The following is a 25,255-nucleotide window of genomic DNA, read 5'->3' as shown; positions in this document are numbered from 1 at the left end:
AACTCATCTCCCTGCTGACTGGCACCCTTTAAAATATCTCTGGGGTGTGAGGTCACTGTTGCGCCAAAGCCAGGCAGAGCAGCTGCTGTCAGGGCCTGAAAAGAGGATGGACCAACTCAGCCTCTCCCCTCTCAGACAGGCACTGTGGAATCTGCTCTCATGACCCCTCGGTGGTGGAATGTGTACCAGCAGTCGTCTGACACAGCACACGTGTCCAGGGAGCTTCCTCATTGTGGTCATTCTCTGACCCCCCCCTCTGGTCCTCCCAACTTAGTGGCCTACATCATCACTGAGCCCAGTTAACTTTACCCCATGAAATCTGTCAGCATACAAAACAACAACAGATTACTATATCCTTGTCTAAATCACATTTGTCAACGTAAGTGTTGAAGCTAGGATTTGTTATATGCTAACCTTCTCTGACTCTTCCATGAACCAAGGTGTTCAGGAATGTCAGTAACTGTCTATGTCAGCAAAGAGGCTGAGGATATTTCAGGAGACCATCACACAGTAGTTCAATGTTAGTATGTGTGACACACGCACTTAAACAGGGATTCACTTGACCAAGTGTCAAAAGGGATGGACTTTATTAAAGTCTATTAAAGTGTGTTCACATGCAGCTACAAACAGAGAAGCAGCAGCAGGATATCAACCTTTTTCAATTAAATGTTGCTACACAACAACGCACTAAGGTCAGAGGTGTGAGGTGCGTTGGCGCAACAAGTAGTGCAACAGCAGGGAGTTGAGAAAAGTTATATATGGCATTTATTCTAATTCCCACAGACCATTAATATGCAGCAGAAAACAGCTGACAATCTGTGCTGAATATGTATAAATCTACAGATTGAGTGAGTGGCAAGAGACAACCTTCCCTGTGTGTCTGAACATATGGTAACAGAAAGACCTACAGGGCTTAACCTCTCTTCTATTCTCACATCCACCATTGTTTGAGGAGGATTACAGTGCCAGAACATCTATCAGAGTAGACTGAGGGCCCCGACACAACAGGCCAACAGTCGGCCGTTGGACGCCATTGAGTGTTTGTGGCTGACCAACGCCCATAGTTTTTACAGTATGTTCAGCACAATTGGAGCAAGTTGGCGCCTTATTGGCAGCTGTTCAGCCAATTGAGCATGTTGAACTAACAGCAGAGGCTGTCGGTGAAAGAGAGCGCTCTGACTGAACATTCGGCCAACAAAACACCAAGTTTTGAGAACCAGTGCCAAGCAAGGCAAAACTTTAGACTTCAAGTTGCAACTTTTAAATCTCACACATCCAGTATTGGTTTCCAAGCATTTAATTAAACTAAACAGATTCGTGATGGTGAATATATTGTATGGAATTGTCTTTCACTGATGTTTTTTTGGATTCTAAAAAGGTATGGTCACATTACATTTCTGTTCAACAAAATTGCCCCAAACTCAGCACTGAAAAATGATGTGATGTCCCAGCTCTGATGTAGGTAATAAATAAATATTGATCCGAGCAATCGCAAACTATAAACAGTGTATGATAATAAATGATAAAACATAGTGATAAAACACAAAAAAATGATTTCTCCATTTACAAACACAGCTGCATCAGTGTTTCCATTGGTTGACTGAGCACATCTACTCGCCCAAGTTGAACAAAGGTGAACTCTGACCTGTGAGTCCACTGGAGCCGGCTGGCGGTCACAGCAAAATAGGAAACGCATACTTGAATTAGTCTATTGTGCAGGCAATTTCAAATGTACACTGACAAAGACAAAAGCTAAAAAGCAATGTATTTCCATACAGCTGGAATGATATGGTTAATATGATCATTTAATTTTCCCTTTCAGTTTACAAACCATGATTGACAATAGTTCACATGCATCATGAAATAACCAATGAGGCACCTGTGAACGGCTGCTTGTTTCTGACATGACCCAGGCCTTGTAGAGGTTACTTGAGCTTTCGGACTAATCTTAGGCCATAAAGCTATGTGACGGACACACTGTTCCAGTCTGCGACAACGTGATCAGCCCAAAGTAACTTGTTAAATAGCAAGCCATGCCAGCATATTTACCCTTGGATCCTCTGCGATGCTTATCCCCAATGCTTGGAAGAACATTTTCCTTAAACATTATCTATTATGTCATTTTCCATCAAATGATCCAGGAAATAACATGTAAAGGAACTTCAAAAATGTTTTGTTTGTATTTCTGTTTGCTTTCCCATGACCAAGAGAGAGATTCCTCTGGTGGAAAAAGGGAATAAAGTTCCTGGAGTTCTTGAAAAAGTTCCCACAATCACATGTTCTAACTTTGTGCAGTAGAAAAGCAGGAAGTGTTATGTTGTCCTATGACACAACTGAAACTGTGTTGTGTGTATCTTAGGAGTATGAAGCTACAAAGGTAGACAGAAACATGCAGACCCATTGAGGAATCAAAGAAGTAGAGGATCAATGCCAGGAATAAAACCACTGACTACAAACCACTATAATTATTTAGCACAAATCTTTTATGGTCACAACGTTACTATTGTACAAGCTCATAACTTGACCATAAAGTACACTAACAAAGCTAATAAAAGGGGCAAATATCTCCTGTCTGCTTTCTCATAATACTGTGTCCTAGTATTACTGCCTGATCATTGAGTTTGAAATCCCTGATAGACATCCCAAGACTGATGGAGTGCCAGAGGTCAAGAATGCTTGACCTCTAGTGAGTCAGTACACTTACAAATCAATCCCAGCTTTTCAGAGCAACAGAGATGACAGGGTATGACTGCAGATGAAGGCCCTGTGGATGGGGGACACTGTAGGCCTTGCCTGAGCAGAATAAAGTTATTAACACTGAATCTCAAAGTCAAACAAAGCAACAAAGCGATCATGGTAACAAATACTGCAGACCAAACCTGCAAGGAGTAGTTTTCGTGCAGGCATCAAATGAAAACATATGACGGAACCACCTTCTCTCCAATCCACTGAAAAATGGCCAAAACACAGCATTTAGATTAAAGTGACAAATACAGAAGAGACTAATGTGTTTGCATACTGGTACAATAATGTTGCTTCTCATGATAATTTATTATATCGGAATATCAAGTAAATGTTTGTAGCTCAAACTGTTTTCCACTTATAATATATTGCTATAAAACAGGCAAAACATAGCACGTTTCTAGCCTTTACTAGTATAAGAAATACATTTTACATCTGCATATTAACTGTACTGAAATTCTTCCACACTATTCCACACTATTCCTGCTGGCTCAGTGCTGCCAATATCACTCATACCCCATCACTGCAGCTCTGGAGAGCATGAGGTGACTTTGTGAATGGAGAATCTTTTTATAGACTCAATAAGATGAAATATAATAAACATAATCTATTCCTACTGCGCCCTAATGACAGGCAGTAGTCAGCCTTTTAATTTATAAGGGATAATACCATTGAGGTGCATGTTCAGCAATTGTAATGGATGATGCAGTATATCAGCCAACAGGCAACGGGGCGTGGTGTATTACATTTAAATATGTAATATAATAGATCCATGTAAAGTGAAGGTTTCTAGTACGAAAATTATGTTGTTTTTTTTAAAATCATTCTCATCCTATTCACCCCCACACTGTCTCTACATCAGCAAGCAATTACGGTACAACCTCTGCCAAACACCAGAGGCATCACAAGAGAAAACAAACACATGAACGGTCTCTCACTTTCACACACTTCTTGACAGTGTCCATGTGAGACAGGCTACAGTTCATTACAAGGTAAAGCCTGTGGTGCAGTCTGAGCATAGCTGCAACAAGCACCCACAACCTGTGGCTCATGGGTTATTGTACGTACATGACTTTCAGACCACTGCCTCCCTCTGGTGTCAGAGACTGGGACAACAATGCTGCACTGCAAAATCCCCCAATACAACAATATCCTGACAAAGGCAGGTTTTCACAAGAAGTTTTAAGAATCTATTGTGTTAACAACATAATCCCTAAATTCTATTAAGTGACTGTGCTTGGAACCTTACGAATAACCAAGAACCTTTTCTTAAGAAGTCCGTAATGCTAATTAGAGCTGCACAATGCAATGAAAATCCAATCACAATTTTAGTATCCACAACTAAACTTGATTAGCTCTTTCACAGGCATTAACCAGGCTCTACTTCCCAAGCATGATTGCCACTGCAGACAACAGATTTGTCACTGCACAACCTGCAAGTATAATGTACCTGGCAGCACAGAAGACAATCGGCAGTTGTGCTTGCAGCATGATTGGACGACCCATATGAAATGTAAGTGCTACCAAGTGGGAAGCCAGTGAGGGATTATGTCCTTTTAGCTGCAGTAGTGACTCCTTTTGGTTGGTTGTGGCATATACTGGTTAGTTTGTTAGCCTCCCAAATTAAGCTCCCATGAGGGTATGTATAAAGAAACAACTTAAAAATGAAAAATAAATTAAAAATCAAGGTCAAATAATGGCTTATGGGAAACTTGGAAGTTGTATGTATTTTTTTTTATTATTTAAATTTTGGACATTCGACTTTGAGTGACTTCATTGATGATGATATAGGTATTTATTGTGTCAGTTCGTTGATAGTATAATGTCGCCTTGTCACCTTGAAACTTGCATCTATGTTATCTTTATATCAAGTATTACAATGGAAATAAGTCTTTTTAGTTGTGTGTGATTTAATGTCTTAATAATGCCAAATAAATTAAACATTTGTTAACCAAGACATGAGCAAGCCGAACTATCCCTTTAACAAAGATACAGAAAAGACGACTCTGCTGGAAAATGATCAATTCAACAGGCCTGTGGAAGTGTATCAGTATATAATGAATATAAATAAATTGTCGTCAATATATATTGGTAGTGACTCAAACTAGTTGTTTCGTGTGGAGGATGAGAACACTGGCCCTTCGTGGCTCATCTCTGCCTGTGTGACAAGGCCAGTGGGTGGGAGACGCCACCTACAATAAGCAGGCTGCCTTTTCTTTGAAAAGCATTTAATTAATCGCAATGAACAGAAGAAAAGTGGAGCACTGAATGTACCTCAAATTGTCCAAGTTTGCTACAATAAAAATAGTTTGGCTGCTCATTCCTATCTCAAACTAGTAATACATGAAAATTGTTCACATATTGAACATCCTGCAGTACAGTTCACATCACTGTACAGTGGTATAAGTCGGTAGAGGTGTAGTTCATTTTCCTAAAGTTCAGAGACATATTGCTCTGAGCAACTATGGATGATACAAACAGATTAGATTTAAATAGATACTTTACACTTCACATTCAGCGATGCTCAGATGTAGATGCAGTATGCAAACCTTCTGTCAAGACAAAATGTACGTAACATATCAAACACCCACCTCACAATGTTAATATCTTCTTTCAATCCAGATAATTCAATGCTTTATTCAGCCAGTGTTGATGTCAATGTAACACTGTCAATGCACTATGCCCTCATCGTGCCCTCCCACTATGCCTTATAGTAGCTCTGCAGATCCATTTGCCACCAAAGGTCCCTGATGAGTCATTATAAGACATCTAATCCTGTAAGATCACATAATGCCTTAGTCATTAGTTATGAGTGATATGTTAAAATTAAATCTAAGATGGACAGGCAGCAGTGTACTGTAGGGAGCCTAAAATGGGCACAATATGTTCCTGTTGATTCTTACCACATAAAACACATTCAATTTCTACACTTGGACAAAATAGCAAACTGCACCTGAAAAATATCAACATCTACCACCTGTGACTGAACACTATTCATGCAGAGTTATGGAAATAGAGAATATTGGAACAGAGTCATCCAATTCCTCATTTTTCTACAGTCCAACCAATGAAAAGTAGCTTAAATGTTAGTTGCCTGCCGGTTTGTCTGTGAAGCTGAGCAGTATAAAGGGTTTCAAATCCAAGTAGTTACAATAATAGTACAGTAGTAGTAACTGTATATTCACAATTCCTGGGGGTTCTCACAGAGCTTGTGTTTTAATGGTCTACAATATTTTCGGCACTGAAAATGAAATCAAAGTATGTGGTGTTACGAGTATTTCAAATGTAACAAACAGTGTTTCTTATTATAGTATCTGAAAGAATTTAAGAAGTGGAAGTAATTTCCATTAAGGGTGGGAATAATAATCATTTTCAGTAAAAATGTACTCAACTCTTCAGATCATTTTGTTATAACCTTTAGCACTTACCTTAAACAACCTTAGACATTTTTTCCACCAACTAATGACAAATAACCTGCTTTCCCAGGGACTAATGTATATGGCACAGTATTTAGATATCAACACCTGCTTCAGCCCAACGACTACAAGGCTCATGTTAACCCAACACCATATATCCTGTCATTCAACACATGAAAGCATGTGCTGCATGCCCTTTTTGGTACCTTTGAACAGACAGCCATCTGTTCAAAATGTAAATCAGAATCAAGTTTAAACTCAACTCAGGAATCTCTTTGTACATTAGGCCTGCAGGGATGCTAATACGCGTCTTAAATGTTGATTCATGAAGCTCTTTAAGAACTGAAAAAGTTAAATGATGAGCATAACCCCGAGTATCACCCCGTTGGCACGGGGGCAAAAAACAAGAGTGTCAAGTAAGAAGAGGAGATGAAATGTCTAATTCTGGTGACCCCAGTCTACAGCACCTGGAACACAATCTGTCCTCACCAGGGACATGCTAACACATGCCCGGAAAGCTGAACATCATCATGTTATTATAGGTCTTTATACTGCTGCTTCTACTTCTAACCTTTACACATGTAGTTCTGCTACACATAAAGTGCATGTACATATCACCTAACCCCACATGGACTGACAGATTCTTGGTCCTTGGTCATCATTTAAAAGTGTTTTTGAATATTCAGGCTTTCATCTGCAAGAGCAGCTTATTAAATGAACAAGGACACCGCTACCGGTAACACTGAGTAACGAATTATTTGAATTTTGTTATTTATATTAATACACTGACCATTTTCAATGACAAGAAATCAGTTATTATATGACCATGGTCTATATTAGTCATTGTGGATGCTACATAAAGTCTACACACTCACTAGACAGTATTGTGGTCTTCTTAAAGCTGCTTACCAAGGCCCTTTAGCTGTCTCTGGAGCTGCATCAATTAGTCAATTAATCGATCAGTTGATCGACAGAAACATAATCAGCCACTATTTTGATAAGAAGAAGAAGAAGAAAAAGAAAAAGAAAAAGAAGAAGAAAGTCCTTTTTCAAGCAAAAATGTCAAACATTACCTAGTTCCAGTTTATCATTTGTGAGGATTTTCTACTTTTCTCATCGTTCCCACACCTTAAACATCAAATTCAAGGACTTTTCAAAAACTTTCCAGGCCCAATTCCATCAAATTCAAGGACCCAGGATGGGACAGTTTGAGACACAGATCAAGGTTAATTACTGTTACAACACTGAGAATTTTTATAATGAGAACTAGCAGGCTTCACCGGAGCTCACAGACAACAGTTAAAAAGAGAGAAAGGCTTGAATGTGTGAACACTTCAATTTATATTCTTGCACAAAATATATAAATTCAAGCACTTTCAATGACCCATGTCTATTTTGAAAAATTTTCAAGGATTTCAAGTACCCGTGGGAACCCTGATTATTGTAAACTAAAGATTTTATTAGGTTTTGGACTGTTTGGACGAAACAAAACATTCGAAGATGTCACCATGGGTTGTGATGGGCATTTTTCACTATTTGCAATTAATTGAGAAAATAATTCAGATTATTCAGTCAGATTAAATCGATAATGAAAATAATCATTAGTTGCAGCCCTAGCGGTCTCCCTACTCAACACTAAAGAAAAATTTACATTTGCAGCCCTGAAGCTTTGGATTACATTAAACTACTACTTCAGAATGGCTGAATCTGTTTTCAAATCTAGGCTAATTTGGGAACTTTTAAAACCTGTTTTATTGTTCATTTGATTCTGTCTAGTACGTTTTCATCTATCTCTGTTAAGCTTTAGCCTTTTTGATCATTATGAGTTTCATTTTATCACAGTACAGCACGTTCTAAACCTATGTTTTTTGGAAAGTGGTATAGAAGTAGCTACAAGGTCATAAATAATTTGTATACCCTGGAATCAGGGGACAAATCCAACAGTAAAAGAATATACTGTGGCTTCCTAAGATAATTTAGTTTTTTATGCTATATCTCTAATCTCCTATATGGTATAAGTGGCTAGAAAAACAATTTGTAGGATACAGCAACCCTCCCAAAGGCAGCTACAGTCGAATTTTCCACCATCACTAAAATTTAGAAGCCTCCATCTACACTGACATACGACACCTAAAACACAGTGAGTGTAAATACATCAGATGAATTTGACTTTTTAAACAATGAAATAGTAATTCTGAGAAATTATTTTTAATTTAGAATTTATTTTATTTATTATTTTTGAGAAGTTTTACATTTCTCACTTGAGCTGTCAATAACTATTGATCTACTCTTTCTACACCACTCCTAATTCCAAGCATACAAGACCCATAGCTGAACAAAATGTGTACATTCAACATCAAAGCCAGCTGGCCCACTATAGTGCATAAGACCTAGACAAACCTATCTGACAGCTGTGTCAGATGGTGAGAGGCAAACACAAGCAAATTCAGACTAACTGCTATATTTAGGCCAATAAAAACAAGGGCAATATCTCCATCAAAGGTTCAGACACACATAACATGACATGCAGTTGACATGTCACTCTTTATTGAGACCACAGGTATGACATAATACAGGAAACAGAGCCACATGCTCTTCAACAGCAATAATTAAACTTAACTGCTGTGCAGCCTCCTATTGTCAGAAGGGTGTGGAAGGAGCAGCACGAGACTACAATGCTGATGACAAATCGGTCACAGCTTTAGTCATTACTCTCTGTTGAGATGTGTGTATTATCTCTGGTGTCCTCTATGTTGCCTCTGGTGTATTAAGGAGAATGTACAATACAATAGTATAAAAGATTGTTCATGTAAGTATTGTTAAATTACAAAAATCTGCCTCTAGTATTATTTTGGAAAAGGAAACGATAATGGGTCTGATGCAGCTACAGATTTTGATTATATAAATAATATAAATGCACAATATAGTTAGTACTTGTATTGAAACAAAGAATTATATGGGTGGCACTGTCATGTCATTTTTAAAGCTGTTAAAGCCTTTTTTGGCTTTTTTTAAATATATAGCCTACATATATGACATATTATTAATAAGCCAATGTTTAGGGATGTCAGCTCTAAATTTATTTGTTTGCTCTTGTCAAAATCTGTCAGTGCAGGCCACTGAAACACACTCAACAAAAGGCCATGCCACCAGTCACCACTGAAACGAGAGTCCAGCATTGACACCCAAACACTGGTGCTGTGCTACATCAGAGCCCTTTTGAACCGAGCACATTAGTTCTGTTCTGAGGAAAGACCTCACAATCAGTTACACATGTCTTTTGAACAACAAGCGATACTCCGTTCCACTCATGTCAGCGAACAATCAGTGAGGCATGAACGTGCTTGGAGTTTTAACCCTCTTAAACCTACGTAGACAAAGAAACGCCTGGACATAGTTTTATATTTTTTCCAGTTCTGAGCTTATTGTTTCCGTCAATATCAAGTGTTATACATCATATGATTCAGGGGAACCTACTCTTTCTTTTCTGTTTTAGTGTAAAGTCACTATCATGCATTACCTTTGTGTGAGCATACCATATTTGATATATATATTTTTTTTAAACGCCCAGTGAAAACAAACAAACAAACAAACAAACTTGAGTTGAGTAACTCTGTAGTCAACCAATCAACTGGAATTTTTGTTTTGTTTTTTCAATGTGAAAAGTTGTATTTAGGTGTTTGGTACAAATACACCTTTTCCTCAGTGAGATACAGCCATTTATTGTATATTGTATTGGGCATTTGTTTAGTAGACAATGTGACAATACATAAAATTTGGTGCTGTCTTTATAGTTTGATATTTACTCTCAGAGGTGATATTGACCAAAGTGTTCATACCAATATATCATTGGAAAATAGAAAACCTAATCTGTCAATATATGGAAGACTCCACTGGTTTACATTTTCAAAAATAAAATTTTATTTATTCCTCACCTCAAACAAAACACCGGGCACCATTTAAATTACCATGGAAAGCTGAGAATCTCTAAAGCTGGTCTCTATCATAAACAGTTAGTTATTTAAATGTTTTGCAGAATATGTCATAACGTAGCATTGATACTACGATAGGTTTAAAAAGGGTTAACATGTCTTAAAAGGCTTCTGTACAATCTATACATGAATGAAGTATTTACAGGGAGGCTGTTAGGCTATAATAATTCTATACTGTGCTGTGCTGTCACTCGTTGTGCGTAAAAATCCCAGTAAATCAGCAGTTTCTGAAATACTCAAACCAGCCCGTCTGGCACCAACAACCATGCCATGTTCAAAGTCACTTAAATCACATTTCTTCCCGAATCTGATGGTTGGTTTGTAATTTCTGTAATCGTCAACTTTCACTCAGGAGTGATAAAAGATCGGGAAAGAATGTAACGGGATCAGGACAAGACGGGAATAGCAACAACAAATGTCACATGACCTAGAGGAAATGTGAATAAATAAATCAGGACATGGAAGGTTAGGAAGAAAACTACGTATATGCACTCACCGGCCACTTTATTAGGTACCCCTTGCTAGTACTGGGTTGGACCCCCTTTTGCCTTCAGACCTGCCTTAATTCTTCGTGGCATAGATTCAACAACGTGCTGGAAACATTCCTTAGAGATTTTGGTCCATATTGACACGATGGTATTACACAGTTGCTGTAGATTTGTCGGATGCACATCCATGATGCAAATCTCCCGTTCCACCACATCGCAAAGGTGCTCTATTGGATTGAGATCTGGTGACTGTGGAGGCCATTTGAGTACAGTAAACTCATTGTCATGTTCGAGAAACCAAGAAACCAGTTTGGGATAGGGTTGGGTCGGTTTCCAGTTTTGCCGGTCTGGTCCGGTGTACAAGGTTAAACCAGTTTGATTTTATGGGAACCGACTGAACCGGCATTTGGCATTATGTGATGTTCTGACCAAGAAGCAGTTCTCAGATAGGTCAACCCTTTAAGGACATTCAATACAGGGGACAAGAACTCAAAAACAGCTGGGCTCAAGAAATGTAAGCTCACTAATGGTTAAAACTATAAACCAGCATAAAAATACATAAACCACCATGTTCTGAACATACACATTAAAACACTAACAAAAAGTAACATTTTGGAACACAAAACAGCAAACTTAAACGACTCAGTCCAGCACTACGCATGATGGGAAATGTGGGCTGTCGCTACAATACTCTCAGCACTGTCTGCTGCACATGTAGCAGAGTACACATCACAGCTGAACAGACGGTGGTGCGGAGTCAAGCGGTGTTGTCACGGTAAGTTGCTAACTAGCTTGTGAAATACATTGCTGGAAAGTTAATAAACAATAACCCCATCGTTTTCCCTTTTCAATATAACTAATAATACCCTGTTCCTGACAACCGTCACATCACTCATGTTTATCACATCTGTTTGCTATGTTAGCAAGGTAGCTAGCCAGCTATAGTCTGTCAGTACAGTCAGTAACATAGCAGATTGAAAGGTAAGTATGAAGCTTCATTTTGATCTGTTCCCATTTGCCCTATTAAAGTTACTGAATTACGCTGGATACAAACTAAACACTTCCTCTAGCATTTCAGTGGAGAGGAACCCTTCATTTCTTAACAAGGCTATGTTACACTTGGGAGCGGCTGAGTCACATGCGACACTTAGTGGTAAAATTCAGTATTACTGGTCTGGTATTTGGCTTAATATAAAACCGGTTTGAAAAAGTTTACATCTGCCCAACCCTAGTTTGAGATGATTTGAGCTTTGTGACATGGCACGTTATCCTGCTGGAAATAGCCATTAGAAAATGGTTACACTGTGTTCATAAGGTAGGCTGTGGCGTTTAAACGATGCTCAATTGGTATTAAGTGGCCCAAAGTGTGAACTGCTGATACAAGGCAGGATGGATCCATGCTTTCATGTTGTTTACACCCAATTCTGACCCTACCATCTGAATGTCACAGCAGAAATCGAGACTCATCAGAAAAGCCAACGTTTTTCCAATCTTCTATTGTCCAGTTTGGTGAGACTATGCCAATTGTAGCCTCAGTTTCCTGTTCTTAGCTGACAGGAGTAGCACCCGGTGTGGTCTTCTGCTGCTGTATCCCATCTGCTTCAAGGTTTGACATGTTTGTGCGTTCAGAGATGCTCTTCTGCATACCTCAGTTGTAACAAGTGGTTATTTGAGTTACTGTTGCCTTTCTATCAGCTCAAACCAGTCTGGCCGTTCTCCTCTCTCTCCTCTGACATCTGCCATCAACAAGGCATTTTCACCCAGAGAACTGCCGCTCACTGGATATTTTCCCTTTTTCCAGACCATTCTCTGTAAACTTTAGAGATGGTTGTGCATGAAAATCCCAGTTGATAAGCAGTTTCTGAAATATTCAAACCAGCCTGTCTGGCACCAACAACCATGCCACATTCAGTGATTTAAATCACATTTCTTCCCCATTCTTATACTTGGTTTGAACTTCAGCAGATCATCTTGGGCATGTCTACATGCCTAAATGCATTGAGTTGCTGCCATGTGATTGGCTGATTAGATATATACGTTAACGAGCAGTTGAACAGGTGTACCTAATAAAGTGGCCGGTGAGTGTACGTCTTTCACCCTTTTCCCAGTCTGAAACACTCCTCAGTCCAGGCCTTTGTTTAATCCCCAGTTGCAGTGCTGTCTTCTCTGCTGACCCATCTGTCTGTGCTTTTTCAAATATATAATTTAGTTTCAATCACCTAATCCTTCCACTAGGACGATTTGGTCACTATTAAAGGGTCACTGCATGAGTATGCAGTGCAGTCACACATTTATGCCAAGAGAGGGAGCTGCTGTTTTAAATATAAAACATGTACTGCCAGTGCAGTACATGAGTTTTGTGATAATAACCAAACACTGTCTGTGAGCAACTTCTTCTGAAACTGCTGTGCCTACTGCAGAAGTATACTAAAGGGTCAGTTCACCCAAATGACATATTTTCTCACTTAAGTCTAGCTGTATTTAGCCATGCAAATGGTTTGTGTTGTATTTGGTATGGGTCTTTGAAACATCTGGGTCTCTAAGACATCTGCCTTCACCCTAATACAATGAAAGTGAAAGCAATTTTGTTTGTGTTGCCCATAGTATTGAAAAACTTCAACAGCAATCTCATCCAGAAACAGTGTCCCTGTTAACTCACTGTAAACTGTTTCAATAGGGACTATTTCTTCAGGAGAAGGTACAGGAGTTCCAATGAAAACTGTTCAACAAACAGCAGCTGCTTACCTTCTTGTTGGAAGAGCTTTGGTGTGTACAACCGGAGTCCAGGTTGTTACTGGGGGCAGACACATTGTTCCTGAGAGAGGGAGATCGCAGCACTTCCTCCCCTTCTCCTTCCTCCTCCTCTTCCTCCTCCCTCCCACTCTCTGCAGAATGTTCAAAGTCATCACTGTCTTGGTCCATCTCTTCCTCGTCCTCATCCTCCTCCTCTTCCTCCTCGCCCTCTTCCCTCTCCTCTTCCTCCCTTCCCTGCTCCTCCCCTCCCTCTGTCCTCTCCTCCGCCTCCTCCTCCTCTTGGTGACTGCTGCTGTTGTTGTTCTCCTCCTCTTCCTCCTCCTCCTCGTCCTCTTCGCCCAGCGGCTGGTCTCGCGGCCGCCTCTGCTCTGCCCCCCACATCCATCGAGCTCCTTTCTCTCCTCCGTTTACTTCGTTTGGAGGGCCCTCTTCGTCTTCTTCCCCTTCCTCATCTCCCCGAGGGCCGTTGCTGGCTCCCGATTCACTTGCTGCCCATGGTTGTTCTCTCTCGCCATCAACCTGCGACGCCTCAAGCTGTGGAGAATCACACAAAAAAATACAATGCCTCAGAGGAAAGGTCTGATGAAAAATTCAATGTGTGCAGTGCAGGTCTAAAGCAAATTTCCACAATTATATGATTTGATCTATGCATCTTCACACCTCAACTTACAACTCGCTAATCCAATTTAGACCTATAGGTTTATATTTCAAATAATTCCATGTGACTACAATGTCGTTTGTTGAACATCAGTTGGCCTTACCCTTTGCTGCAGCTGCTCTTCCTCCTCTACTACCCGGTTCATGTGTTCATCCTCATCACCCTCCTCTGCCGCCTGCTGAGGTGCCCGGGCCGTGGAGGAGGCGTTACCTCGCACTGCCGGACCCCCCGGCCCCCGACTCCGCCTGCTGCTGCTGCCCCCCGACAGCAGATCCTGGTTCATTTCCAAAAGCCAGCTTGCTACCTCCTGGACCTTCGCTAGGCTGTCTGAGGAGGAGAAGGGCTTGGCATTCTGCAGAGAGAGAGACAGAAAAGGACAGAAGACACAGATGATCAACATACAGTATGTTAATTGTTTTCTTCTGTCCACACTCAGCTTGGGTTTCTGAGGCAAAAATCAAACAACTACTAAAGAGAAAGGGTAAGACTCTTATTGGATATCATTCCATACACAAAAATGCATGCCCAATTGCTTATTTCCTCCAAAATAAAAGTGTGAATATCCCTCTTCATATTCTATTCTATGCCTCTGAATTAAAATAATTCAACATTTGCTCTTGGAGCCACATTATTGCTGCTCAGCAGCAGACAAGGAAAAAAAGGTGGGAGTGATTGTGTTTGGCTTCAGATCACACAGAGTTGGATGGGCAGAAAAGCCTTGAGAGCTACTAGTGTTCCAGCTTCCAACAAAGCCAATAAACAAAGTCCAATCTGTCAAATACAAAACCAAAACATGGCTTGAATGTACCAGAAGCTAGTCCAACAATTGTCTTTAAGATTCGTGTAGTCTACAAGGTTCGGAAAAATGAAAGACATGTTGTTTATCTTCTAAACCCGCTGTGTTTGCATTCACCAGTTTATGATGGCAAACCTACTGAATAAACACACAAGTCACAAATTGCTTGCTTATGAAATGTCTCAAACTATATGTACAATTGAAGGATAGGCACCAGCGCTGTATCTACAATGAGACAGCTTCTTCCTCTGACGCAGCAATGCAGACAAGAATCCAACTCAGGGCAACAGTGCTAATCTATTACCATCAAAGCATCAACTCTCTTGAGCTGAACTTTCTTTCAGTCCATATGTACTTCGATTTACAGGCACCTGACTGCACATACAATGCTGCAACACATCACTAGTTAAACCATTGACAGGTAATAGACAAAGAGTGACCAAGTGGTGAGGAAAGGAGAATAAAGTGCAGACATCAACCATGCTAGTTGAGAAGATTTGACCCCACTGTCACATTCATTACAACAACTAGGGATTCGCTGATTCTGCTTTTTCTCTCCAGATACCTAAACTCAGGGTACTGTGTGGTGACATGAGGCTACAACAATTACTGAACACGTAGCTTCTTAAGTGTGAGTGGAGATGTTCATACACCAAACTTTTATTCAGGTTTGTGCAAATTTTATAAAACTATTGTGGTTTGGACATATCTGGCCAATACCAGAGTCATTCAATAAGATCCAGTATCAGATTGTTGCATCACACTACACAGGCAACAGGCCTTTGCTACACAAGAACATTTGAATGATTACAAGCTGACAGACTAACCGGGACATTTTCAGGTTAAAATCCCAAACATTGAGCTGAAATTTAGTATTTTGGTGACAACATTGTCCACTGGGACATTATCACAATTGTAAAAAGCTAATGTCATTAGAACCAACCAACCACATAAAGACCCTGTAAAAGTCACCACTTCATGCCTCATGTCCAAGTGTCTCCCATGTTTTCCAAATTGGGCTCTAGCCTAAAATGTTATTATATTTTTCTATATTTCTAGTAGCTAATTAAAAAAAATTAACAGGTTGTTCTACTGGGAGCAGTAATTTATTACATCACTTATATTCCATAACCATCCATCCATCCATCCATCCATCTTCTTCCGCTTATCCGGGGCCGGGTCGCGGGGGCAGCAGTCTAAGCAGGGACTCCCAGACTTCCTTCGCCCCAGACACTTCCTCCAGCTCCTCCGGGGGGATCCCGAGGCGTTCCCAGGCCAGCCGAGAGACATAGTCCCTCCAGCGTGTCCTGGGTCTTCCCGGGCCGCCTCGTGGGGGACATGCCCAGAACACCTCCCGAGGGGCGTCCAGGAGGCATCCGGATCAGATGCCCTAGCCACCTCAGCTGGCTCCTCTCGACGTGGAGGAGCAGCGGCTCTACTCCGAGCTCCCCGTGTGACTGAGCTCCTCACCCTATCTCTAAGGGAGCGCCCAGCCACTCGGCGGAGGAAGCCCATTTCGGCCGCTTGTATCCGCGATCTTGTCCTTTCGGTCACTACCCAAAGCTCATGACCATAGGTGAGGGCAGGAGCGTAGATTGACCGGTAAATCGAGAGCTTTGTCTTTCGACTCAGCTCCTTCTTTACCACAACGGTCCGATACAGCGCCCGCATCACTGCAGACGCTGCACCGATCCGCCTGTCAATCTCACGCTCCATCCGTCCCTCACTCGTGAACAAGACCCCGAGATACTTAAACTCCTCCACTTGGGGCAAGGACTCCCCACCCACGCGAAGAGAGCAAACCACCTTTTTCCGGTCAAGAACCATGGCCTCAGATTTGGAAGATATTCCATAACACCCTCCAAAATCTGCTGTTACCTCCTCTTAACATAAATTCAGGATAGGTCTCCGACTCGTGCAAACCTCTCTACAGGATCACAGGGCAGCTTGAAAGATCCTTATTTGTATTAAGGGTCTAAGGTGTTGTATGTTGTACAGATTGCAAAGCCCTATGAGGCAAATTTGTGATATGGGGCTATATAAATATAACTGATTTGACTCTTGACATCTGGCAAAGCTACCAAACAGAAAACAAAGTCTTAGTTGTCACTCAAACTACCAATCCATCTGGATTTAACACAGTAACAAAGACACAAGATGTCACTGAAATGACTAAATTGTTGATTGTTGACTTAAACCGATCACAGTCTGTTTATGTGGTGACAAAACTGAAAAAGTTGTACAAGCTGTGAAACGCTGGCTTGCTCTGTTGACATACACTCTGCTAATTCTCAATCAATTATGATCATACTAAAACCAGTTTCTTTCAAAGAAACTACTGGTACTTCCCATCCAAAGATCGTCTATGTTTAAAAAGATGGAACAAGTATTACTAGTACTACAACTAAACATGTTTTTAAACAACGTTTTTTGGAGTGCATTAGGTTCATTTTTCCATTTTTCCACAGGCAGTATCTTTGAATGCAAGTGCCAGACATTCACTAGCAGCTGGTAGTTATAACTGCTGAGATTTAATGTTGTAAAACATTAAAAATAAAAGTGTGGTGAAAACTCTTTATAGTCATTGTATCATCATAGCTTTAGTCTTTTAGTAGTTAGTAACATGTAAATCTATTCATTCTGAAACCAAGACACAAATTCAAACACACACTACTTAAAGTACTCAAAAACGAATCTTAATACACTCATTTTATTCTACCGATTCAACATTTAAGTGGTAAGAAAGTTTTATGTGAATAAATGTAAGTGGGATGTGTAACTCATGGATCTGTCAGGTCCAAGTGCTAGTAGGCTGAGTAGGTAGCATGCAAAGCAGTTCCATCCCTCCATCCAAACCAAATAACAGACATTCTGCAAGTCAAAAAAAGCATATCAACTACAGTGTATTAAAAGGCAGGTAAAACATTATAGTTGAACACACACGTCCTTCCTGTCACATTACTCTTGTACACTGTGATTTAAGCCCATATGATGGTTGTGCTGTTACATACATATATCAAATTAATCCAGAATAAATACAAAAGGGGTCTAAAACTGTTGTTTTGTTGTGAACAATACAGGAGGGGGGAAATTTGGCATACATTTTTCAGTGTAATCCTTAATTAGTAAACAACTGTCTCTGGGTTTAAGCTTTTATTCTGATGATTTATAGATTAGTCACATTTGGCAGTTTACTATCAGGAACACAAGGTCAGAGGTTCACTACTGGTCACACACATTACTGAGAAGAAGTTTATTTTTGCCTGTTGAATTGAACATAATCTTAGCTAGCACATCTTTAAAAGAAGGTGTCAATGGGCCTTTTAAATGTCCACAAGGTCTCTAGCTAAACTTAACTGTAGCAAATTAAGAATCAGATATGTAGACCGCAGTTCCAAATCTCCACAATGCACTACAGAGAAAATATTTTGGGGAGGCTCAGATACTTTATCTGTCTCAGCGAAAATAAATTGCTTTGACCTTGAAGAAAAAGTCCCTGGTTCCTTTGTAAGGCTTCTCCTTGTCTTTGCTGTATGGTCCCGGTACTGTGGTGGGAACCATTAGACCTATCTCAGATTGCACAGCCCCCCTCGGGACTGCCAGTTCATTGCTGTGAGCTCAGAAGAGGAAGGCTATGAATAGCTAAAGTTGTCCCTGCCTTTTACCGGAACGACCGACGTTCCGTAATTAGTTTCCTAAACACAGCATGAAATTTGTTTGTTGTTATTGTTGTTCAAACAATTGTGAGCAGTGCAAACAGGATGAGAGAGACTGACGCACAATAAAAGTGTGTTGCTGATGAAACAGGACAAATGTAACAGCGTTTTGATTCATTTATTGACCAAGAGCTTTAGTGTTCTTGTTCAATTATAGCCGAAAAACTTTTTTTTCCTAAACACATTGTTCAAACGGACAATGACTCAAATGCCCCTTTAAATGGAAAGCAGAAAATCGTTTCAGAATATCAGCTTGTACAATTATGAAAATTGTTCTTCTGTTGAAGCTTGTAAAGTGGTTGAATTGGTGTTTTGGGACCGCAAACACATTCAAAGATGAAACTCCAGCCATATTTGTAGTGAACAAAGACTTGGCACATTTAGTATTGCATACACAAGTTTCATTCATCAGTCTCTATTCTTAGTCCTGCAAGAGCTATGAAGTACACAAAAATAGCCTTGGGAAGCTGGGGAGGGCAGGTGTGAATTGAATCAGACGGGTGACACAGGTGCCTAGGAGATAGAGAGCCTCTAAGAGCAAACACAGAAAATTAGACCAGAGATTTTTTCCAAATTATGGGATTATGATCACAAAGACATATGCTTGGTTTAGTGTCAAAAACACACCTTAAGTCGTTTGTTTTAATTAACTTGTTCTTCTACTGTTCACATTAGGTTGGTAAACTAACATATCAAAATAGACAATAATTAAAGCTTCTCTAATTAATATTTTATACCAACAATTAATCAAATAACAATGTGTAATGTAAAAGGAGTCACTCTTAGTAACTATCACTAACTCAGCAGTTCCCCTCAGCTCTATGGAGCGTTTTGACATCTTTTAGCTCATTTTTGTTTTCCAATCTGCAAAGTTTTTGTGCAATTGAAATAAATGGTAATTTATCCCGTTGGTCTGTGTTCCCTTGGTTAACCAGTTTGTGGCATGCCAACTTGGACAGAATCTCTTTAGTGCCCTTAAGTATGTTATTATATATGCATCTGATAAAAGATGTATATAGACCAGCCTAGATAATGTGTGCCCAGCAGTCTGGCAGTGCAACATACATCCACAGAGTCCACAGCTGTGGCCCACACGGACCAGGACTCCAGGGAGCAAACCGTCGCACATGCGACCAAAAATCTCTCAAGTGCAACTAAATATTTTCATTGGTCACACTGGTGCGCCTGAAATTTAGCAGGTCTAATTTTAAAAATGTATGTATTAAAATATGCAGTGGTAATGCGCGGATCGGCTCTGGCGTGATCCGAAGCCACATGTACACAATTATCCCACACACCACCCACCCAAACGAATCCCCACAGGCCCTGCGGATATAACTGCGAGCGCACATCACTACTGGGAACAGTGCTTTTGCTGTCGGAGCATCGATGTTCCGAATTGAAACTTTAAAAAGCACAATGTCTCCAAGAAACACGGACTGTGCTATGATAGGTGCGTGTCCGGCAGAGCAGACCCCGTTCCCGTTAAGTACATATCTTGGTCACCGGCAACAAAAATGTTGGTTTGTGTCACGTTTATGTTTATATATCCTTATCAGATTTTTGAAACTCTCAAATACCGATAACTGTATCTGCCTAAATTCAGTACTGGTCGGGCTAGAGAAGAGAAGCACTCATTTTTGCCATTGCACAGCCTTTACAGCTGGCAGAACTCGCTTTAATCATGTATTTTCCACACCTTAAATTGACCCGTTTTATTTAATTTGGTTGAGAAAGCAAAGTTTTGAAGAAAATTATTCAAAATTTCCTCTCCCATTGAAGACTGTTTGGTTAGACGTTCATGAAGACACTTGGGTACAATTAGTTTTGAAAGTGGTGCCAAAAGTAAAATATTACAATTTCTTAAAAATGTTTTAAGAGTGTAAGCAACAGAACAAACTTTTTGTAACATCTGTCACCACCACTGTTTGTATTTTATTTCTTTATATTTCGTCATTCATGCGGTATTTTATTTCTCTTGTTGTGAAGCACTTTGTCCTTTGTTTTGATAAGTGCTCTATAAATAAAGTTTTATTATTATTATTATTATTATTATTATTATTATTACTACCACCACCACTGTTTCCAGTAAAGGGTTTTTGTCTTTATGTCATTAAGTATGGTTTTATGGGGTGTGAAGATTTTCTTCTTAAATAATTTTGGGGAAAATAATCACACTGTTTTCTACTGCTTATTTGTGAATCTGTGATGTCAAAGTTGGTGGTTGAATATCTAAAGAGTGGGGAATCTATAAAAATAACCATTTCAAAATCATTGAAGTTCGTGATTACTATGCTTATGAGGAGATTCTGTGTTTGATGATGGATTGCAAAACTGAGATCCTGGGGGGGCTAACGTGCGACAATGATTTAAAAAAGATTAAACCTGACTTAAAAGAGGCTCAATCGTTTCAAGGCTACTGGATACAGCTAGCACATAAACCCTTTTGCGAATAAGGAAAGAGAATTAGAGGACTGAGCTGAACACCCCCAAATGGCAGCAATAAATCATACCAATGTGACCTTAATAGAACAGTGGGAGAGAGTGGAGAAAATATTGGCTGTTCACAAAGCACGTAGTAACAGATATAGATCGAGCAGTGGATGTGTAGTGGCTCCACTTAGATTTTCAAATATTAAACAGTGGGACATTAGTGAGACTGGACAAACCAATATAAGTGTTTTAAAGCTGACTGACACATTCTGCTGTCTCATAACTGCCTCCTGGATAACTGCAACATGTGACACAAAAAGACTTGAGGATTTTGACTTTTGCAATTCTAAAATTCTTTGAGCCAAGAAATGCAATATTAGGAACCATTTTCCAGGATTCCAACAAAGTCTAGAAATCCTATAAATACACTGCGTTTGTTGAAACCTGTGTGTCTCCACTTCAATGTAGAAGCTATTAATCGATTGCTCTATTTAGAGCTGGTGCCCTGTGATGTCTCAGAGGAAAAAAGTGAAACCACAATCCCTGAGCTGCTTGACAGAGGGACAACATTTTTCCACATTCATTTCACAGTTAAGTACTTCATTCTGTGACAAAACCTCCTCAGGAAAATAATGAATTCTGTTCAACATAAAAGTGACATTAAGGTTTTGTCTATAAGCACTACGCCTCCTCTAAAACTGTCACTCATTATCTCTTTTTCATTTGAATTGTTGCCATGCAACAGCCCAATAATACCAAAACATTTTCCTTTGTGGATTTCTATCATTACTCATGAGAGCATAAATCTTATTAGAAACTAAGACAATCAGTCTCCTCTACTGTGAGAATGGCCTACTGCCAGAAGGACTTTGGAAGGGACTTAAAATCCCAGTCAGTGCCAGCCAACTATTAAAACAGTCATGTGCATAACAAACAATGAAACAGAGGGAACCCTAGAAGCTACAGCCATGAGACAGAAGCCTGTGTTAGAGCCAAGTCACACTCTGATTCACACACACTGGCACGTGCACACAAGCACTCAGACGCACACAATCTTGTTTAGCTTTTATTTGTTCCATTAGGAGAAGTTTTTTTCTACAATTAATGAGGGGCAGCAATCACTCTTAACCACAGGCAGTCTAAAGGCAACCATTTAAATGACTCTGCAAGCTGAAAGCAAGTCTACTGTTGTCAAGGCAGCAAGACAGCCATTAAATCACCTGGCTCTATTAAAGAATCAATTACTGCGCTGCTCTCCCTGGCAGCACAGTTCTTATACCTGAGAAATCGTTTTGGACAATCAAAGCAGATAAACAAGGACACTGTACTTCACACGCAGTGCTTTCTGCAAAATGATGTCAGGCCGCATGTTTCCTGCATTGCACACGGGTAATAACACACAAAAAGCATACAGCTGGCTGATCAGGAGGCATGAAGACACAGATGTGGCTGTATCAGTGTGAGCTGGCACAATGTTACCTTTGGCTGAGGTGGGCAGCCAGTGGCCAGTCGCTGCAGCTGTTCTGAAGTATGGCTGGAGAAGAGATCTGAGCAGCAAGCTGTGCGGCCCAGTCTCTTCATCAGAGAGGAGATGATGCTGCAGCCACAGCCACACATCGACTTGCTCATTAGTAGCTTGACTGTTCTGGGGTTTAAAGACGTGTGGAAAAAAGACGAGCTGCAAACTGCAGCCACTTCCTGGTCCTTGCTGAATTCCCTCAGTTGTCCTCACAGCTGATGCCTTTTCTGTAATGTATTCCACATGGTGTTGATCCACAGGTACTCTGTCACTGAAACCAGGTTGGTGTTATCTACAGTCAACATAATACAGATGCCGATGTTCACCTTAATCCACAGTGAGGGCACTTGAGTTGGGAAGTACAGTTTGTCGGTCCATTTCCCTAGTGATTGCTTCCCACTTACTCCACTCCCTATGCTGTACTTCTATCTCTGAACAGCACACGCCTTCTGCAGTAGCTCCCCCTTTTTGCCAAATGCACTCCCATCCACAAAAGACCTTCTTCTGATATTGCAAATAATACTCAGATGCAATGTCTGCAACTACTCCTAGATCTCCCACAAATTCCATCCGTTTCTTTCCACTCCCTCCACTGCCTTCGGCTGCTGTGCAATGAGGATGCTATCCCCGTCAACGCTGCTGCCACCACTGTACACCCCCCCACCACCACCACCAGCTCCAGCGGTAAACCACTCAGACTGAGCTCCTCCAACTTGCCGATAAAAGTGCTTCCCTCATATGACATTGGAGCTCCTGGCTGTTCCATTAATTGAGAAAGCAGTGTACAGAATATTATAGCCACTCAGCATGCACCAGAAGGACCCATAAGCAGTATACAGTTTGGATGCGGTGGGGGAGGGGTCCAGCGTAAGCATTTAGGAGACAATAACAGAGCAGACAGGATTATTATGGTAATAATCTGTCACTGCAGTCAAGATGCTGCTGATGAGTGCTGTAATAATCAATGAAATAAGACAGTTTCTGTAACTGATCAAGAAAAACTGAAAGTGGAAAGGAAAGTGGTAAATAAGCACTCTGAAATCTACAGTTATTAAGCTCTATCACAGTAATTTACAGTTATTAAGCTTTTATTAGAGCAACTAGATAGAGTACAATATTATGATACATACAGCCTAGCCTGCATGTCTTATTAGTGCCAGTCCAAAGAACTGTAATAAACGTGCATCCTTTTTAATTCCCTTGTGTGTCAACATCTGTCCCAGCTTCAGCGAGACTGCATATTCACTGCTCACCTCATCGCCGATGTTTGACCTGATGAGTTTTGTGACACACAGGGACGACATGAACATTATTGGGTGCAGAAGCTGATTACTAGTTAACAGTGCTAATGAAGCTGTGAGGCTATGGGAGGGAGAGATAGCGAGTGGGAGGGGCAGTTATAACGGCAAGGCAAAGATAGGTTGACAAAAAACTGAGAATGGGTTCTCTGTTAAAGGAACGGTAGGAGCTTGCTATTAATAGCACAGACATAATAAACGTTAAATGACTATTCAAAATCACTGTCTGCTATCACCACCAATACGGAGACAGTGAAAAATGGTAAAGAGATGCTGCAAAATACTAACAATAACCAACTAGAAAGACAGTTTCCCCATACATGGCTACTAGAAGCAAATGCCTTTTTAAGAAAATATCATAATAAAACAGAAATCAATATTATATTTCATTTTAAAAAGGTCCAGTGTTTAACATTTAGGAGGAGCTATTGGAAGAAATGGAATATTTCTATTTATGTTTTCATTATTCTATCACCTGAAAATAAGCATTGTTGTGTTTTCATAACCTTAGAATAAGCAGTTTATATCTGCAAAGGGAGCAGGTCCCCTTTCACAGCGGTCACCAGGTTGCAAGTAAAACACTGTCTCTAGATAGGACCTTTTGCGTTTTCGCCACCATAGTTTCTCCTACACGCTTGGAAGGGGAGGGTGATGCGAGCGGTATTCTAATGGTTGCAAACTGCAATTTCACCACTAGATGCGACTAAACGCTACACACTGCTCCTTTAAAGCCGAAACTGTAAATTGATTAACTGATTTGTCAAATCAACAGAAAATTAATTAGCAGCTATTTCTTGACTTTTTTGACTGAATAATTTTTTTAGCCTATATTTGCTTGCCATTAAAAGTATGCTAAATTAGCTATTAGGACTTGCTGTTTGCAATGTACCGATGGATGTACCGACAACTATAACTGGATTACTTGGACAGAAAACTTAAAAACTTGATGATTTTCAGGCAAGTTCTGGACATATAAGGAGCTTCTTTTTCTATGATTTCCAATCAATTTATGGATTTTTACTCTCGATGGACATCGGGGATAAAATATCCTCTGGAAGTGTAAATCACACTGAATCCAAAAATGTGTATCATGTCCGTAGATAAAAATTTTATTTATTTATGATGCAGAAGGAACACAATGTTTGACACAAATTGCGCCTCACAGTTTGAAAACCTCTGTCTTTTATGATAGTAAACTCAAACGTTTTTTGGACTGTTAGCAGGACAACACAAACTATTTGGAGTTTCGGGAAATTATGAAGGACATATTTCACTATTGTCTGACATTTTATAGGCAAAACAATCTAATGATCAAGAAAATAATTTGCAGATTAATCAACAATGAAAATAATGGTTAATTGCAGCCCTATTGCGATTTAATACTGCTTTTGTGATTTTTGTTACTATATGGGTTTACCTGAACCAAAATGGCTGAATGAGTAT

At 40.1% G+C, this 25,255-nt stretch overlaps 1 protein-coding gene across 1 annotated transcript; it reads right to left on the bottom strand.

The window, feature by feature from the left end:
* Nucleotides 1–13,326: 13,326 nt before the first annotated feature.
* Nucleotides 13,327–23,054, bottom strand: LOC122874089 (ABC transporter F family member 4-like). The gene is made up of 3 exons (XM_044191655.1): nucleotides 22,475–23,054; nucleotides 14,154–14,402; nucleotides 13,327–13,926 (listed from the first exon to the last, which is right to left on the bottom strand). Exons 1-3 carry the CDS (start codon nucleotides 22,622–22,624, stop codon nucleotides 13,327–13,329), a joined length of 999 nt encoding a protein of 332 aa, XP_044047590.1. The 5' UTR covers nucleotides 22,625–23,054.
* Nucleotides 23,055–25,255: the final 2,201 nt, after the last annotated feature.

This window comes from Siniperca chuatsi, linkage group LG3, assembly GCF_020085105.1.
Source record: "Siniperca chuatsi isolate FFG_IHB_CAS linkage group LG3, ASM2008510v1, whole genome shotgun sequence".
In the NCBI taxonomy this organism is placed as follows: domain Eukaryota; kingdom Metazoa; phylum Chordata; class Actinopteri; order Centrarchiformes; family Sinipercidae; genus Siniperca; species Siniperca chuatsi.
The sequence above is the reverse complement of the archived record's forward strand: the minus strand, read 5'-3'. Positions and strand labels throughout refer to the sequence as shown.

Excerpts from the sequence above, each read along its gene's own strand:
- LOC122874089 (XM_044191655.1), bottom strand. The coding sequence starts at position 22,624 with ATGAGCAAGTCGATGTGTGGCTGTGGCTGCAGCATCATCTCCTCTCTG. Across the intron at positions 14,403-22,474 it reads GCTGCCCACCTCAGCCAAAG|AATGCCAAGCCCTTCTCCTC; the intron begins GTAACATTGTGC and ends CTCTCTCTGCAG. Across the intron at positions 13,927-14,153 it reads AAGAGCAGCTGCAGCAAAGG|CTTGAGGCGTCGCAGGTTGA; the intron begins GTAAGGCCAACT and ends GATTCTCCACAG.